The sequence below is a fragment of the Mastomys coucha genome, unplaced genomic scaffold, assembly GCF_008632895.1.
Source record: "Mastomys coucha isolate ucsf_1 unplaced genomic scaffold, UCSF_Mcou_1 pScaffold22, whole genome shotgun sequence".
NCBI lineage: Eukaryota > Metazoa > Chordata > Mammalia > Rodentia > Muridae > Mastomys > Mastomys coucha.
The window spans coordinates 69,375,154-69,391,986 of NW_022196905.1; the positions used below are offsets into that span (position 1 = coordinate 69,375,154).

At 40.8% G+C, this 16,833-nt stretch overlaps 1 protein-coding gene across 4 annotated transcripts in view; it reads left to right on the forward strand.

Annotated features, from left to right (window-relative positions):
* Exoc1 (exocyst complex component 1) overlaps positions 1-16,833 on the forward strand; it is a 46,025-nt gene that overhangs the window by 3,548 nt on the left and 25,644 nt on the right. For 2 of the 4 annotated variants that reach the window (XM_031342791.1, XM_031342793.1), the window contains exons 2-9: positions 1,035-1,168; positions 4,015-4,145; positions 6,980-7,139; positions 10,074-10,094; positions 11,612-11,799; positions 12,827-13,054; positions 13,705-13,837; positions 15,005-15,114. In XM_031342791.1, coding sequence (XP_031198651.1) covers positions 1,045-1,168; positions 4,015-4,145; positions 6,980-7,139; positions 10,074-10,094; positions 11,612-11,799; positions 12,827-13,054; positions 13,705-13,837; positions 15,005-15,114 — 1,095 coding nt within the window. In that variant the 5' untranslated portion in view covers positions 1,035-1,044. The remainder of the gene's footprint in view (positions 1-1,034; positions 1,169-4,014; positions 4,146-6,979; positions 7,140-10,073; positions 10,095-11,611; positions 11,800-12,826; positions 13,055-13,704; positions 13,838-15,004; positions 15,115-16,833) is intronic. The other 2 variants (XM_031342792.1, XM_031342794.1) reach the window with 1 other exon arrangement.

Genomic DNA, 16,833 nt, shown 5'->3' on the forward strand with positions numbered 1-16,833 from the left:
ATCAGCTCCTGCTTCCTAACCTGCTTGAGTTCCAGTCCTGACTTCCTTTGGTGATGAACAGCCATGTGAAAGTAAGCTGAATAAACTCTTCCTCCCCAACTTGCTTCTTGGTCATGATGCTTGTGCAGGAATAGAAACCCTGACTCAGACAGGTGTGCTGGCTAGTTTTATATCAATGTGACACAAACTAGAGTTATCTGAAAGGGAACCTCAGTTGATGAAATGCTTCCATAAGATCCAGCTGAAGGGCATTTTTTAGATTAGTGTTATGATGGGAGCTGGAGCATAATGGTAGTTGCATGCTTGACTTGTAGAAGAAACTGCAGACTGTTTTCTAAACCTCTGTACCATTTGTGATCCTCCCAGCTGTGAGAGTGTCCTTCATCAGTGCTCGATGCTGTGTGTCCTTTGGGATTTTAGCCTTCCCAACAGTTGAAAGCAGTAGCTATCTCACTGTGGATTTCAGTCAAATTTCTCAAGTGGATAATGACATGGAATATTTGGGGGTTTTGGTATGCATCTTTGCAAAAGCCAAGGGCAGCCGCACATGGTTTTTCTCAGAGCACCATTTATACCCCTCTTCTTGGACATGGTCTTTCACTAGATTGGCAGTTCACCAATGGGTGAAGCTGTCTGATCAGCGATCTCCAGGTATCTGCTTGTCTCTGCCTCCCCAGCACAAGGTTAAAAGCAGGCTCCACCATGCACTGCTTGTTATGTGAGCTCTAGAAATTAAACAAGATTGGACTTGTGTCCTCCACATACTAGGAAACACTTTGCCAACAGAGCTGTCACCCCAGCTCTATACTGAGTATTTTTTCGTATATTTATTGGCTATTTGTATGTGTCTGTGTGTGTGTGTGTATGTATGCTTGCATATGTGTATATATGGGTAGTATCTATTTGTGTGTATGGGTGTGTGTATGTATGTATGTGTGTGTGTACTGGTTTCTCTGATTTTATTCCCCAACATTTGGAACATTTTTTTATGAGGGAGGGCAGTGATTTTGAGAATTATTCTAAATGTTTTTCAGCTGAGAAAAGATGACGGCAATCAAGCATGCACTGCAGAGAGATATCTTCACCCCAAACGATGAACGTCTGCTGAGCATCGTGAATGTCTGCAAAGCGGGCAAGAAGAAAAAGAACTGTTTTCTGTGTGCCACGGGTAGGCATTTATTAAGCAAAAATAATGTACTTAGTAATCTCTTCTTTAGGGTCATGTCCTCATTGTTTCCATAACTGGGAGAATTACTGGGCTGACAAATTACTTTTAATTGTTTTTATTGACTGTTGAGTGCTGTAAGAGAATTTTTATAGTGTATGTTTCAGGTGACTAACAAGTGAAAGGGAGAACTCGGGCGTGCAGTGTGAGGTGACAGCTCTGGTCTCTCTGCAGTGTGGTGGTGTCTTCCTTACCCCATTCCTTTCTGCTCTCCTGTGACCAGTGTCTGGGATCCTGCGTCTTACCACATTCTCCATGTGTTATTTCAAGCTATGTTATTTACATTTACTTGTCTTTAAACTTTTAATAAATTGAATTATAATTCCTTGTTACTTTTCCCATTCAGCAGTAAATTCATGAGAATTTTGTTTTATTTTGGAGTTTTTAGAGTTTTGTTTTTGAGACAGGATTTTACTCTGTATTCCTGGCTGGCCTGGAGCTCCAGCTGCCTATGCAGTCTGCTAGCACAGCTGGCCATGAGTTAGACTCTTGTTCTTATACAAGACTCTAACAGTGTCGTAGTCACTGCTATGGCATGCTGGGCTGTGAGTGTCGCATGGTCCCCATACCCATCCTACCAGGGTGAACAGTAGGTTTGTGTCTGGGCTTTGCTGTTTAAACAGCTCATCTGTGAATGTGTTTGTGCTTGTCTTATGCTATACACTCCAAAATTATTTTAAGGCAGATACTTGGATATCAATTCTGCTCTAATATACAGTTATGTTAAGAAGGGATCCTTTTCATTCCCACAGCAGTGTGGTTCTCTTGTATTTTCTACACCCTAATCAACAGTTGCTTCTAGCAGACTTATTAAGATGACAGAGTGACATAGTATCTCCCTGTGGTTTCAAAATGCACTTTCCAAATTAATGATGAGGTTGAGCATCCTCTCATGAGTTATTGGCCATTTACTTAGGTAATTTACCGCTTAAGCCTATTGCTCATTTTTCTATTGGATTGGTTATCATTATATAGATTTGTATAGGTTTTTTGTTTGTTTGTTTGTTTTTTAGTTTTTTGAGACAGGGTTTCGATGTGTATCCCTGGCTGTCCTGGAACTCACTCTGTAGACCAGGCTGGCCTCAAACTCAGAAAGCCACCTGCCTCTGCCTCCCAAGTGCTGGGATTAAAGGCATGCGCCACCATTGCCTGGCTGTATAGTTGTTTTTAATTATTATGATTATCTGGATAAGTATTATAAGATAAATCTACTAGCTGCATAGATGTTTCTATTATATGGTTGTATATTTTCTGGTTTGTGGCTATCTTTACACTTTTTGTGGTTCCTCTTAATGAAATTTGTTATTAAATAAAATACTTTATGGCTTTACTGTATTACTTTGTAAAGGTTTTAATTCACTTGTATCTTAGAGAGTGTGGTGTATTTGTATCTATCTGTCTGTTGTGTGTGTGTGTATATGTGTGTGTGTCTGTGTGAATGAGCACATGTTTGTATTTCAGGATTTTTTCCTATATCTCATTTTGTTTTACTTTTTCTTTACTCTTTCATCTTAATTTTAGAATCAACTTCTTACGTTCCCGATTTTGTTGTGTTTTGATTGGGATTGTTTTCAAGCTATCATTCAAGTTGTAGGGAATTTGCATTTTTTAAAAAAAATGATGTTTATGTCCATGAACATGTTTATAAAAGTTTTGCATGTTATATTTGTTAAGAGGTATTCTTCCTTAGGTCTGTATGCTGCTACCAGTTACAATGTGAGATTTGGTGAAACAAAATGGTATGTTTTATAAATGCCCTGTTTGCCAGTATACTGGTTTAAGATTTGGCAACCATGTTCTTCATATATGTGTAGTTTTCCTCTTGCTACCTTTGGCTGGTTAGCCATAGTTATTAAATAAGCCAGTGCCTGCCCCTGGTTTTCTCCCTAGAATAGTTGTGTGTTTGGAGTTATTCTCTTCTTGCAAACTTTGCAGGAGAAACAGGTATCAGTGCTGAACTAGTGTGGGGAGGTGGGGGTGACGGCACAGCTTTGCCCAGCCAGTGCAGTTTAGTGGGTATTTTTTCCAAATATTCTTTAGTCCAGTGGCTCTCAATCTTCCTAGTGCTGCTACCCTTTAACACAATTCCTCATGTTGTGGAACCATCACATCACATTTTTGTTGCTGATAGATAACTGTGATTTTGTTTTCTGTAAATCTGTTTTCAGATGGTCTTAGGTGGCCCCTGTGAAAGGGCCTTTCAGCCCCCAGGTTGTGGACCTCTGCTCTAGTCCATTTGGGTAGATAAAGATTTTTAAGAGAGTATTTGGAGGTTTGTTGTTGTTTGTTTGTTTGTTGTTGTTGGGAAAGCCATTTGCTTTTCAAATGTATCTGCATTCATTTCAAATCCAGGCCGGATCCAAACTCCATTCTTATGCCAGAATCATGTTTTGAAACTAGAACCTAGAGCATGTAATTTCTCTAATAGCATCCCTTGCTATCTCAGTTGGAGCCCTTGAAGAGCAGAGCACCCTCTTATGTAGTAACTTCATCCTGCCCACCTCGTATTACACTGTGCTGCCTGTGCTGGATCCTTTTCCTCCCTTCCTACACTCTGTAAAAGAGGCCTGAAGCTTTACCTCTCACACATTGCTCTGACTCCGACCCTCTAGTCTGATTTAGATGCTTCCTTTAGGACTCTGAGCTCTTCAGCTGACATAGTACAAAGCATTGTGCTTACTTCAGCGTCACCATCTAGGCCCCCCAAGAGCCACGTTTACAGTGCGTGCCTGAAGAATCAGTAGGTGCCTGATGTGCTAACAATCGTGACTGTGTGCTCTGTTCAACAGTGACAACTGAACGCCCTGTGCAGGTGAAGGTGGTCAAAGTCAAGAAATCCGACAAGGGAGATTTCTACAAAAGGCAAATTGCTTGGGCCCTGAGAGACCTTGCTGTGGTTGATGCCAAAGATGCTATCAAAGTATGTTTCCCATAGTCCTTCTCTTGTGATCAGGAAGAGTCTTTCTTGTTACATACAGCAGTGTGTGTCCTGAGATGACCTAAGCTTGTTCTGTGGCTGTAGGTCTGCCCCCTGCTAGTCGAAAATACACTCATCTCTGCTTCTTCAGGCCTGCTATTAGACCACTTAATAATAATAAAACTGCATACATGTGCTTGGTTCAATTTTTTACTTTGTTAAAGCTACAGTTATATTTATGTTCAAACTATATAAGCTAGAGCAAAATAACCTTAATACTGTGTATTTCTTTATTTAAATTAAATATACTTGATATAAAATTCTATAAATTAGTATGGATTTCAAAGTAATGTATTGTGTGAGTTAACTCTAAGATAGTCATTGTTTTGGTAAGACTTGGTTCAAAAGCATGCGTCGTCCATAAGGGAGGCTTCCTTTGTAGTCCTCCCAAGTAAAATGAGGACTTGGCAGCTCATGGAGCCAGTCTGGGCATTGGACATTTGTGGTTCAAATAAAAGAAGTAATACGAGGTTACACACCTTATTCTGAGGTTAAATAAAATTTTAAGGATATAAATTTTATACCTTTCTTTGAGTATGCTCAGACTTTGAACACATAGCATAATTCAGTAATCACATTAAAGGACTCAAGATAGTTCTAAGCAGTATCCCATGAAAGTCACTAGAGCTCCCTCTCATAGTTAATGGGGTCCTCCCTCCACCTTTCCTCCTGGAGAGCTCTGACCTGGTCGGTCATAGCTGTGTGACTTTGGAGCACAGTGGAGCACCACAGCACACCCACTGTGTGTTGGTGGGACGCAGCAAGGCTCATACCAATGTAACTGTCAGACCTCTGCTGCAAGTCCAGAAGTCGTGCCTGCTTGCCAGAAGAAGAAAAATGTGGTAGAGGCATTTGTAAATTGATCTGGTAAGATAAAATTCTAGGGTTCTGTGTGTGTGTTAGTTTGAGACAAGGCCTCATGCGACCCATGTTGGCCTCAGCTTTACTGTGTATGTGAGGCTGTCTCTAACCTTCTGTTCTCTGTGCCTCTATCTCCCCAATGTTGGGATGACAGACATGCACCACTGTGCCTGACTGAAACTGCTTTTTACTCTTAACTGTGGTAGAAATCTAGGCATTAAAAAGTTGAATAAAATGACAGGTAATTGAGTCATGTCCCTAGAAAGAAAAGTAGTTTTATACATAGTAAAGTGTTGCCTTTTCATCATAAATACAACCTTTCAGTTAGAATTAGTTTATTATGGGGGGGGGGGCTTATACATGTGCCATAGCATGCGTGTGGAGGTCAGCTGACATTGGAGAGAGTATTCTACCCTCCCACCACGAGGAGCAGGGTGTTGGACTGGGCAGCTCATCCCCCTGAGCCACCTCACCACCTCATCAGCTCAGGTTTGCAGTCTCTTGGATGCTTAAGGTCTGTCTATTCAGATGTAAGTTGAATAAATTACTAATCTTGTCATACTTTTAGATGATTATGATGCTAAAAGTCAAGACCTATTCCTTAAAATACCCCACTGTTCAAAGTAATGGTCTCATCTAACTTTTCTTGCTTTGAAGATCTACTGACATTTTTCCTGCAAAATAGTGCTATAAATGGATAGAATTATCTTTGTAGCCTATAGGACATTAATATGTTAGAATAGATTACTGTCCTATAGTGTAGTGCATTTGACCTTACGTTTCAATTCTTTGGAAGTGAACAGTAATATACATTCATGATTGATTTCCACAGAAGAGTCAAGCAGTCCTATAGTCGAGAAAGAGATATTGCTGTACAGTGGCTGTCCTGGTTAGTGTTTGTCAACCTGACCCAAACTAGAGTCACCCAGAAGGAAGGAACTGAGCTGAGGAAGTGCCTCCAGACATATCTGTGTGGCATTTTCTTGATTTGTTGATTGAGGTGGGAGGGCCCAGCCTCTGTGGGTGGTGCCATCCCTGAGCAGGTGGTCCTTGCAGCTGTACTAAAGGTAGCTAAGTGAGAGCATGAGAGCAGGCCAGTCAGCAGCTTCTCTTCATGGTTCCTGCCTCTGCTCGACTTCCCTCTGTGATCTGCAAGCATAAGATGAAATAAGTCTTCCTTCCCCGGGTTGGTTTGGTCAAGGTTTTATCCCAGCAGCGGAGAAGCAGTCTGAACACTGACCCGCAGACTTGGAGACGGTGTAATGACACTCAGATTGTCTCAGCTCCCTCAACAACTTTAAAGTGCACTGACACTATTGCCTTTTGAGATGCCTGTAATTATTCTACATTTTCAAAACAGTAAGTGCAGCTCTTGTTTCTCACCTTCAGTCTTAGAAAATACACAAGGGTTTAGATTAAAATTTTTCCTTATGTTTTAATCAGGTATATTTTTTAATTGGCAGTTAGTATCAAAGTACACATCATCCAAGAAATTATGTAACCAAAATTTCATATGCAACCGAAAGAAAAAGATACCCACACTCAAGCTAGATAGCACTGCCATGTTACTACAGGGAAACTGAACACAAAGCCACTAAGTGTGTGTAGCCTGGCCTTTCACTCCTAGACTTTAAGGGCATAGAGAGAAAGTGGCCACTGTAGGCTGTTGTTGCTTGCCCAGTTTTTGCTATGAATTATATTCTCCAAGGACTTTAAGTCATTTGGTTGATGTGTGTATATAGTAACTGAGCCTGGCCCTTGACTACATGAGGCAAGTATATCCCTAGCCATTTGCATGATATCTAATATCTTTTGTGTCTCCCAAGAACAGCTTCCATTCTTAATTTTTAAGTAGATTTTATAGTAACAGTGAAAAGTGATAGAATCAAAACCTATTTCTGCATTCTTTATTCTAGGAAAATCCTGAATTTGATTTACATTTTGAGAAAGTCTATAAGTGGGTGGCCAGCAGCACGGCTGAGAAGAATGCCTTCATCTCCTGCATTTGGAAGCTGAACCAGCGCTATCTCCGTAAGAAGATCGACTTCGTTAATGTTAGCTCGCAGCTTTTGGAAGGTAAAGCGAGGGAGAATGTATACGTGTGATCACATGCATGTATCCTTAAATGACTATGCAATTTGGCGCTATTGAAAGTAACTAGGGTACTGAGTTTGCCTCTCAATATGTCATAAAACATGTCAAAATCATTTTTCTTACTGAAAACATTATATGCATACATTGTAGGATATTGATATATTAAAATTAAAAGGTAGAATCACTCATCCTGGGCTTGGAGGCACAGGCAGCAGTCCCTCCCTGCTTGGGAGGCTAAGGCAGAAGGATCACAAGTTCAATACCTGCCTCAGTTCCAGAATAAAGTCAGAGTGAGTCTTTTGGGCAACTTAGTGAGACACTAATCGGCAGAGATCGGGTGGAGACAGCTCATTGGTGGAACCCTTGCGTGGATGTGCATGGGCACTGGGTTCAGTCTCAGTACCTAAAAATACCTGTAAATGTGCTCCTTGGAGAGAAAACTGCTGTTAACATTTCCACATGTATATTCTTTAAGGCTTTTTTCCTATGATTACCTAAATAGAGAAGTTTACACTTCTGTTTCTTAACATTCTTTTTCAAAGAATGAATTCAGCACATACGCTTTTCTTATGTTACTAAATACTTACTCTAAAATTTATTTTAAAGAGCTTCGGGATAAATGACCCTACAGCAGTACATTTATTTCCAGCAGTAGAATAACACAATTCTGGTGTTATACTTCCTGAGTTTAAATTCTGGGCTTTGCCAGCTATTTCCTGGCCTTACATAGTAAATGGAAGCCTCAGTTTCCCTTATTTGTAAAGTGGAGATGATGATCGTATCTAACTCAATTATTATAAACAATGCATTTCTTACATGATGCGAAGGGTCTCATGTGTACAGTAAATGTTCAGTCAATCTCACCTCTTCTTGGCAGCAGAACCCTTGGACAGGAGGTTGATGAGGCCATCTGGGATTTGTCTGCCTTTGCAGGTTTGACTGTGGACTATTTTGTGTAGCGAGACAACCTCTCCTTAAGTATTAAAATGCTCGTGAGGCCATATTCTCTGCAGTTTCTTTCCTTGGGGTGTGAGCTTCCTGTGGAAATGGTTCTGAATGCCCCGGGGATACTGTATGCATATCACTCTTTAACTCACAGAAGGCAGGGTCTGTGTGAAGCCCAGGCTAGCTTGGAATTCACTGTGTAGCCTGGGCTGACTTTGAATTTGTGGCAGGCCTCCTACCTAACATTCCTAGTGAGCCATCATTTATGCCTTAAAACTTTGTTCATGTGTTTATTGGAAGAGCACACATGCATCCCATGGCACTTGTGTGGAGGTCAGAGAGAAATGCTGTGAAATTGGCTCTCCTTCTATCTTTATATGGCTTCCAGGGATTGAATTCAGGTCACCAGGCAAGCACCTATACCCACTGAGTCAATCTCTGGCCAAGTATTCAGTAATTTAAGATATAGTTTGAAGCAAACCATTTATCTAGCTACTTGCCTCTTTATTGGTCCTCTTTATATTTGGCTATGGATGTTTCTCCTTTCAAATAGATTATTCTCAGCAGTTCTATTCTCTCTAGCCTTGGTGCTTAGAACTGGCAGAAAGCTGGCAGATACATCTGTCAGGCCTGAGCAGCCCCCAGAACCCGCCCCACCAAGACTCTGGCCTGGGTTAGAAGCATCAAGGGGCTGCCCTGTCACCAGTGCCTGGACTGTGGGTGTGCCGAGGATGTGACTCCCTAGAAGTGTGTGGTCATTTACAGATTCATTTGCTTTGAATGACTTTGAAGGTTTTTGTTTTGTTTGTTTTACCAATTGAAGCAAGAATATTCTGAGTAGCTAATCATTCTTTGAAAAGCTTGCTATTCTGTTTTCACATATTATGTTTCCAGATGTTATGTATTCCTAATATATATTTTAAGCCAATGTATTTCATTAGGACAACTATATTGAAAAATGCATACACTATCACTAAAAAACATTACCAAAAGAATACAAAGACTGTTGCTGATTTTAAGGATAAAATTGAACTTTTTTTTAAAAGGTACTTAATTTTTCAGGACATACAACCGAAATGTTGATGTTTATAAAGATGAGCTCCAGTTGAGAAAGCATTTTCCGTTGACCAGTAACCATTGTTTTGGTTTAGTGTTTTCGGAAAGCTTTATAAATATATAAAACTAGGCCTAATGGGCCCTAAAAATGACAGCCATTAATGCCAGTTTTTAAGAAGTAAATGTCTCCAGGCTTTGGATAATGTTAAGGAGGGAAAGCCTGCATTACAACCTCTTTTGAAGAGCTAAGTAATCAGCCAAGTAAGTGCTGTTGTAACTGTTCATGCAGCAGCGGCAGCCGCAGCATTCTCAGTAGTTTCTGTAAACGACAATGGGTGCTGCAGCTTTAGAGATGGAAAGGGGAGTTCTTTTTGTTTTAGCCTTTTCTTTTTTATCCTTTGACTTGCAGCCAGACTTAAACAGTCTTCTACTTGAATCCTTGGATGCGTGCTTGTACCTTAGTCTCCTGTGTTCGTTTCTTGCCTCAGTCTTATTCTTTGAAACAGTGTTTTGTGACTAATCCTTTGTGAGGGAGTGTCCTGGCAAAGCTTGGGGCCTTGAGTGAAAATAACTACACTAAATGCATGAGTCAGAGCTGACCTGAAAATAATCCCAGGAAACAGTTCGCTTCCCAGCTTCCTTCTTCAAGGACTCATCGGCACTGCTTCTGAAAGATAAAAGAAAATAGGGAAGTATACTTTGAGACAATGAATAAGAAAACAAGCATGCAAGTTTAGCTTCTTAGGGATCTTCCCACTGTGTAGTTGGTCTTGATATTGTCCTGAGACCCCAAGTTTAGCATGAAGTTCAAACAAGATATGGGTAGCAGTTAAAAGTTTTAAATCCGTATACTTTCCTACCCAGCTAATATTCTCTGCTTCCTTTCCTCTGCTTTCTTCATATCTTTTCCTCCAGAACTGCCTAAAGTTACAGAAGGTGCGTAACACCTTTTCTTCCTATTCTAGTCCATGTGTATGTATCACTTGCTCTGTTTTCCATGGGTTGTATATTTCATGGAGTTGTGTATGAGAATAAATTTATTCAAAATCCATATAGTAATAAAACCAATAGTAATATTCATTATTAGATTCCAAAAGACTATTTCAGGGGAAGAAAATGCTACTAGCATAGTTTTGGTGACTTAAAACACTTGTTTCTTTCCAATGTTTAGTGTAACACTGTGGTGGGTTTTTTAGGCAGTACATGCCCTCTGGTGGTTAATATGGAGTCACATCTGATAGTTGAGCATCTCCACAAGGAACGAAATGGTCTCATTGAAAAGACCAAGAAGATAGAGCAATGCTTCTCTAGAAATAGTTCTAGAGCGTAATCTGTAAATTGCTTATATCAGAAATTTTAATCTCCTTTCCCCCTTGGATATAACAAAATCTGCCGAATTTATTATCTTCTTCAGAGTAAGTACTGTCTCACTTAGAATTATCAGGTTTTTGTTCTGAGACAAACAAATGTATTTTAAGTCATGCTGAATGAAAATATTCATTTCCAAGTAAAATACCAAACACTGAGAGCATCCAGACTGCAATTTAATTCTGCCACAGTCAGTCTAGAGAGTGAGTAGCTTGTTTAGATCTCTAGTTAGGGCTAACAGTGGTTTCCATTTCACCCCCACTAAGCTCAGAGTTTGTATAAGATACTCGCACACTGTGCATTCCTTTCCCCAAAGTGGATGGAGATGAAGCCCATCAGACTGACCTCATATATGTTAGGAAGCTGGAAACTGTGCGATTTTGTAATTTTGTATTATCATGTTGTTCTCAAATTACTAAGGAAATTCCTGTAGTTTAATCTTTATCTGTTTTATCTATGCATGTGAAGTTTTTAAACAACAAAAAATAGAAACTGCAGTCAATATTTTCAGTATTCACAGTTTCTTGTGGATAATACACTTCTCATTTCAAAGTTATTTGAAAAGGGTGTTTGTGTGTGTGTGTGTGTGTGTGGTGTGTGGTGTGTATAAGAGAGATAGACAGACAGATTTTAAAACAAAAATATGCAAATAGCAAAAATAATGAGGGGAAATGGTACCAGGAGAGAATTGTTTTCCATGTTCACAGTTCATCAGTGTTTTGTTAGAGCAACAGCCACCAGAGAGAACAAGAGAAATTAGGTTCATTTCTTCATGCTTTCTATTTTAGTAGAATTATGTTTGAGAGGTTGTGACTAAAGCCCATTTTAACTCTTGTAAGTCAGCAAGCATACTAGATTGCATGCTTTCTGTGGCTCTTAGGACCTAACTTCAGTATCATTGTGGTTCCGTGTGAAAATGAGGTTTGAGACTTCTTTTCATACCTTCTGAATCATTCTTTTCTATAATTCATCTACTAAGTGTGTCCTGTGCTTGTAATCAGTCCTAACTAGCGATCACTTTGACGTCGATGCTGGAGTTCACCGCGTTCTTTGACGACTTTCTTTCCTTACTTTTTTATCTTAAGAATCTGTTCCAAGTGGAGAGAATCAGAGTGTAACAGGAGGGGATGAGGAAGCGGTAGATGAGTACCAAGAGTTAAATGCAAGAGAAGAGCAGGACATTGAGATAATGATGGAAGGCTGTGAGTGCGCCATTTCTAACGCTGAAGCCTTTGCAGAGAAGTTGTCCCGAGAGCTGCAGGTGCTCGATGGGGTAAGAGCTCCTCGTGCTGTCGGTGAGTGCTGCCGTGGATGGCAGGGGCTGCTGACACTCAGGCTTTCTGCACTTGAGCTTTTGTAACTGGGATTACTTGTGTCTTTGTAAGCTTGTTAGCAGCTGTTTAAAAGATGAACCAGGTGCTGAGGAGATGGCTCAGTGGCTAAAGCACTTGCCATGCAAGCTGAGGTCCAGGGTTCAGAGCCCAGACCCCAGGTAAATATCGGGTGGGCATAGCAGCTCTTCTGTAGTCCCAGTGCTTGTAACTCAGATAGCGGGTCCCTGGGGCAAGCTGACTACACCAGACAACTCGGGGAGCTCTGGGTTCAGGTGAGCGGTCCTCTCTCAATAATAGGGAGCTGAGCAGTTAAGTAAGACACCCTACATTTGGTATTCATGCTTACTTACACAGATGCCAGTGAATATTCATATATATCACACACACACACACACACACACACACACACACACACACACACACACATTCTCACTCACTCACTAAAAACTATCATTTCCAATGAAGACATTTGGCTAAGGCTAAGGTTTTAGACTTTGGAGTGTTCTTAATATGCAATGGTGGAAGAAAAATAGATAACCAGACACCATCTTAGGGGTTAATTCCCTTAGGCTCTGAATTGTACATTACCAAGGAATAAGCATTTTTTGTTGTTTTTGAGAAGCTAATAAGGAATTAACACAAGAGAAATGTAGCTGAAATAAATGTGGGAAAAGGGAAGGAGCTAGAGTCAGTTACCAGAGGGGAGCAGGGTAAGTGTGGGGAGAGAGAGAAGGATCTAGAGCTCCCACTAAAGAGGTTTTAGAACAGAGCCACTGATACCTCTGCACAGGTTCTGAAGCGTGTTCTCAAACCTCAGTATAGAGGCAAGCAAGCCTTCCAAAATACTGAGGAGATAGAGAACCAGAAACTAGCTGACTAGATGCAAAGAGCTGGCAGCATTTCACCTCTGTACCTCCCATACACATTTAAACAGCAAGAATTGTTAAATTTTCTTTCACTTTGTAGGCCAACATTCAGTCCATCATGGCCTCTGAAAAACAAGTGAACATCCTGATGCAGTTGTTGGATGAGGCCCTAAAGGAGGTGGACCAGATTGAACTGAAACTGAGCAGTTATGAGGAAATGCTCCAAAGTGTGAAAGAGCAGATGGATCAGATCTCTGAAAGCAACCACCTGATTCATCTCAGCAACACAAATAATGTGAAGCTCCTGTCTGAGATAGAGTTCCTTGTGGTGAGCATTTTCATAGGCTACCAGCAGAGCAAAAGCAGGAAGCCTAGTGATGTTATGTAAAACTCATTTATAAACCATCTTCCTTGTGAGATCACGACTTAAAGTGATACAGAGATGTTGCAGTAAATTTTTAACCCAATTTACCCAGTCAATGAATTTGCAACTCAATTAATTGGTATACAAGCTACTTACCTAGATTGGGCAGACCTACCACTACACTACTCTGTTCCCATCTATTAGATCCCATATGACTTGCGATTTCTCCAAGCCATGTGCTTCAGCTCCGTCTTCCTTCCACCTTGTCCTCCTCCATCCTCTTCTACAGTCTCCTTCCCCCTATCCCCCACCCCATCCTCTCTCCTGTTCTCCCCCAAACTTTTCAACTCCACCTTCCTTTCTGCTGCCCAATCATCAATCATCGGCCTTAGCCTTTATTTGAAAAGTTAAGGTGGGGAGAAGGGTCACAAGGCACCTGTATACTAGATGATTCACTCCTTGATTCACTGACTGCAGTGCTTTCCAGGAGAGGAGAATTAGCATCAACATACAAGACCAGGGCTATCCACAGACTGAGTGACAGGCTGAGTAGCGCCCTGCCTGTGTTTTCCCCACAATTACACGTGCAAGTGGTGTGTTTGAATGTGTTCCAGAACCACATGGACTTGGCCAAAGGTCATATAAAGGCTCTTCAGGAAGGAGATCTTTCTTCTTCCCGAGGCATTGAGGCCTGCACCAATGCTGCTGACGCCCTTCTACAGTGCATGAATGTCGCTCTACGCCCAGGTGTGTTCAGTTGCCATGATAAAACCTGACTGGGAACCGAGACTAACACTGGGACTTGGTAGAAATACTTTGTCAAGAAGTAACTTGGGCTAAGTGATTTAGGGTTACTTTATTAGCTATACAAATGAGTAACATTCATGCTGAAATAAATGTGGGAAAAGGGAAGGAGCTTTAACACTAAACTTTTTCATTTCAGTCCCTTCTAATGGACCATCTTTACCTTCACAAATGTATTATTATGTTCTATTTAGTTTTTATTTTGTTTAGTTAGGGGTTATCATCTCACTGCATAGCTAGGCTGGCCTCACACTTACCATCCCCCTGCTTCTCTAGTGCTAAGTGTATAGGCACACACCATCATGCAGCACTCTCACCATGATCTTGTTTAAAAATATAACTTTATTATTATATGTGTGTGTACATATGTGTGCATGTATACAGTGTGTGTAACAGTGTACGTGTTGTGGTCAGAGGACATCTTGGTAGATTCAGTTCTCTTCTTCCACCTTTAGGGTTCTTGGGGTTGACCTCAGGTTTCAATGTGTGGGTACACAAGCACCTTCACCTCTGGAGCCATCTCACAGCCCTGTCATAGTCTCTCTACACTTCTTTAGTAAAAGCAGACGAGTACAAGTGGACATTAGGACAGGCCACAGAAGATAGGCTTTCTAGGCAGCAGTTCCAGAACCTGAATGCGCAGTCAGATCACCTAGAGGGCTCCTTGAGACAGAACCAGGATAGCCTCACATTCAGTAGGACTGGAGAAGAACCGATGTGTTGTATTACTTTTTCTCCTTTTACAAAGCAATTAAATAAGCCATTACAGCTTTGGATTCTTCAAAAGTTAAGTCTGGGTGTCATTAGCACAGTATAGATTTGAGCTACAGTGCAGTGGGAGGCTGCTTGCCTAACATGCGCAAAGCTCTGGGTGCCCTGGCGGTCTGGAGGAGGAAGAGCTTATTAAGCATGGAGGGGAAGCCAGCAAGATGGTCCTCAAGAAGAGGGGTTTGCTGGACAACTTGGTGACCTGAGTTGGGTCACTGGAACCCATGTAAAGATGAAGGCTGAGGAAAGGCCTCCTCACGCACATTGTGGAGAGGCATTTCTTGTTCAAACAGAGGGAACCTCGCCCTTCCTGAGTCACTGAGGGTTGTGGTTCTGATGCAGGCCATGACATGCTCCTGGGTGTCAAGCAGCAGCAGCAGCGCTTCAGTGACTTGAGGGAGCATTTTGCCCGGAGACTGGCCAGTCATCTCAACAATGTTTTTGTTCATCAGGTAATTTTAATTTACTATTAAAACTGACATGTTTCCGTAGGTCATTTATATGTTGCCCTAAACTTAAATTCCCCCAAATATTGAATGTATTCATTTGGGGCTGTAGTGTATTCCTTGACACGTTTCTATGGTTTGAAGATTTTGAGATCTGTGCATAGTTCCTCCTAGAAGTACCCTGGACTTCAGGTAACCCTTTACACAGATGTCAAGCTCCTCTTAACTGGAACTGATTCCAGGGCTCAGATAGCTGTGTTCATTAGTTACATGAACAGTTGGCAGGCAGATGTTAACTTCTGAGCCTTTGTGCTTTTTCAGTGTTTTATAGGTTCTGTATAGTCAAATACAGTGTGTTCATGTAAGGAAACAACTAGTTTACTGTGAATTTTAGTTGATTGGGTCTCCATGTTATAAACTTGACTCTCTATTTTTGGAAAGAGATGTTATAACTAACGATAAGGTAGGAATATTTAATAATGCCAAGGGACCTTACAAAATTTGAACAAAAGATATTTTAATAGTTAATATAATTAGATTCTTGTGGGGTCTTTTTGCCTTTTATTACACATATTGAACAGAAAAGTCTGGAAAAATCTTAATCAATAAATTCTCTCTGAAAACATTGGATTTTCTTTTAAGTATTCTAAAACAATTGTCTTTATTATATTTTATTTCCAACTAGTTTACTCAGGCCCTTCTTCAGCTCTATAACAGGTCCTACTTTCTTTCGGTTCCTGTGAGTACATCAAATTGGCTCAAGCTTTTGTGATTTTTTTTTCATATGTCTATACAGTTTGCTAAAGTTAGCAGCAGAACATTTATGCTTACAGCGTAACTTACTGATTTAAGCTACCCATTAACTATATTTGTTTTAGTTTTTAAGTGTCCCATTTGTCCAAAAAGGCATTTAACCTCATTCTGCTTGCCTTTCTCCCTGTTCCTCATCTCCTTGATGTTCTGAGTAATTACTTGTCAGTGGTTGAGGTGCATATGGACACTGCTTTGGGATAAATGCTACTGATCCTGGCCGTGAGAAGCCCAGAGTCTAGGGCAGGGAGACAGACACCCTTGGGAGTGCAGCTCTCACTGGTTTTATTAAGCATGGGAGGGGGAGATCAGGGCAGATGCCCTCAACATTTCACTGGGCTGGAAAAGCAGCAAGAAGTCAACTGAAAAGTCACATAGGAAACTCCCATTTTTCTTAGCTTATTATTTTTAATGCTGTTGGCAGTGATGCTGTCCACATGTGTAATGACATCAAAAATGTCAGCTGACAGTGGTCTTTTTGCATCCTGAACTATTGGTTATAATGTGCAGTTATTCATTCCGTTTGCTTCTTTGCCTTTTAAACTAATGGCTTTGTTTAAAATGAATGCTTCTCATTTCTGAAAATCTAATATGTACTGTTAACATATGAATGATGCATGTTAAGAATGAGAGTGTTGCAACAGCCTGTGATATGTTGTCAAAGATGGAAAAAGATGTCTCAAGTGCAAGAAAGAGATGGATCGTCTCTGTTGAACTTAGTCACCAGGTCACTAGCAAAAGGGCTAAAGAACATGAAGATTTCCACTCCAGATGAGGGAGAAATAAATAGCTGGGAGGTTTTGACTAGCACATAGTGGTGCACCTCTCTCAAGTCCCACCTTAGTTGCCTCATTTAATAACAGAATAAAAGTATCTACTCCACTTAGACTAATATTTGGCTATAGTAGGTTGCTC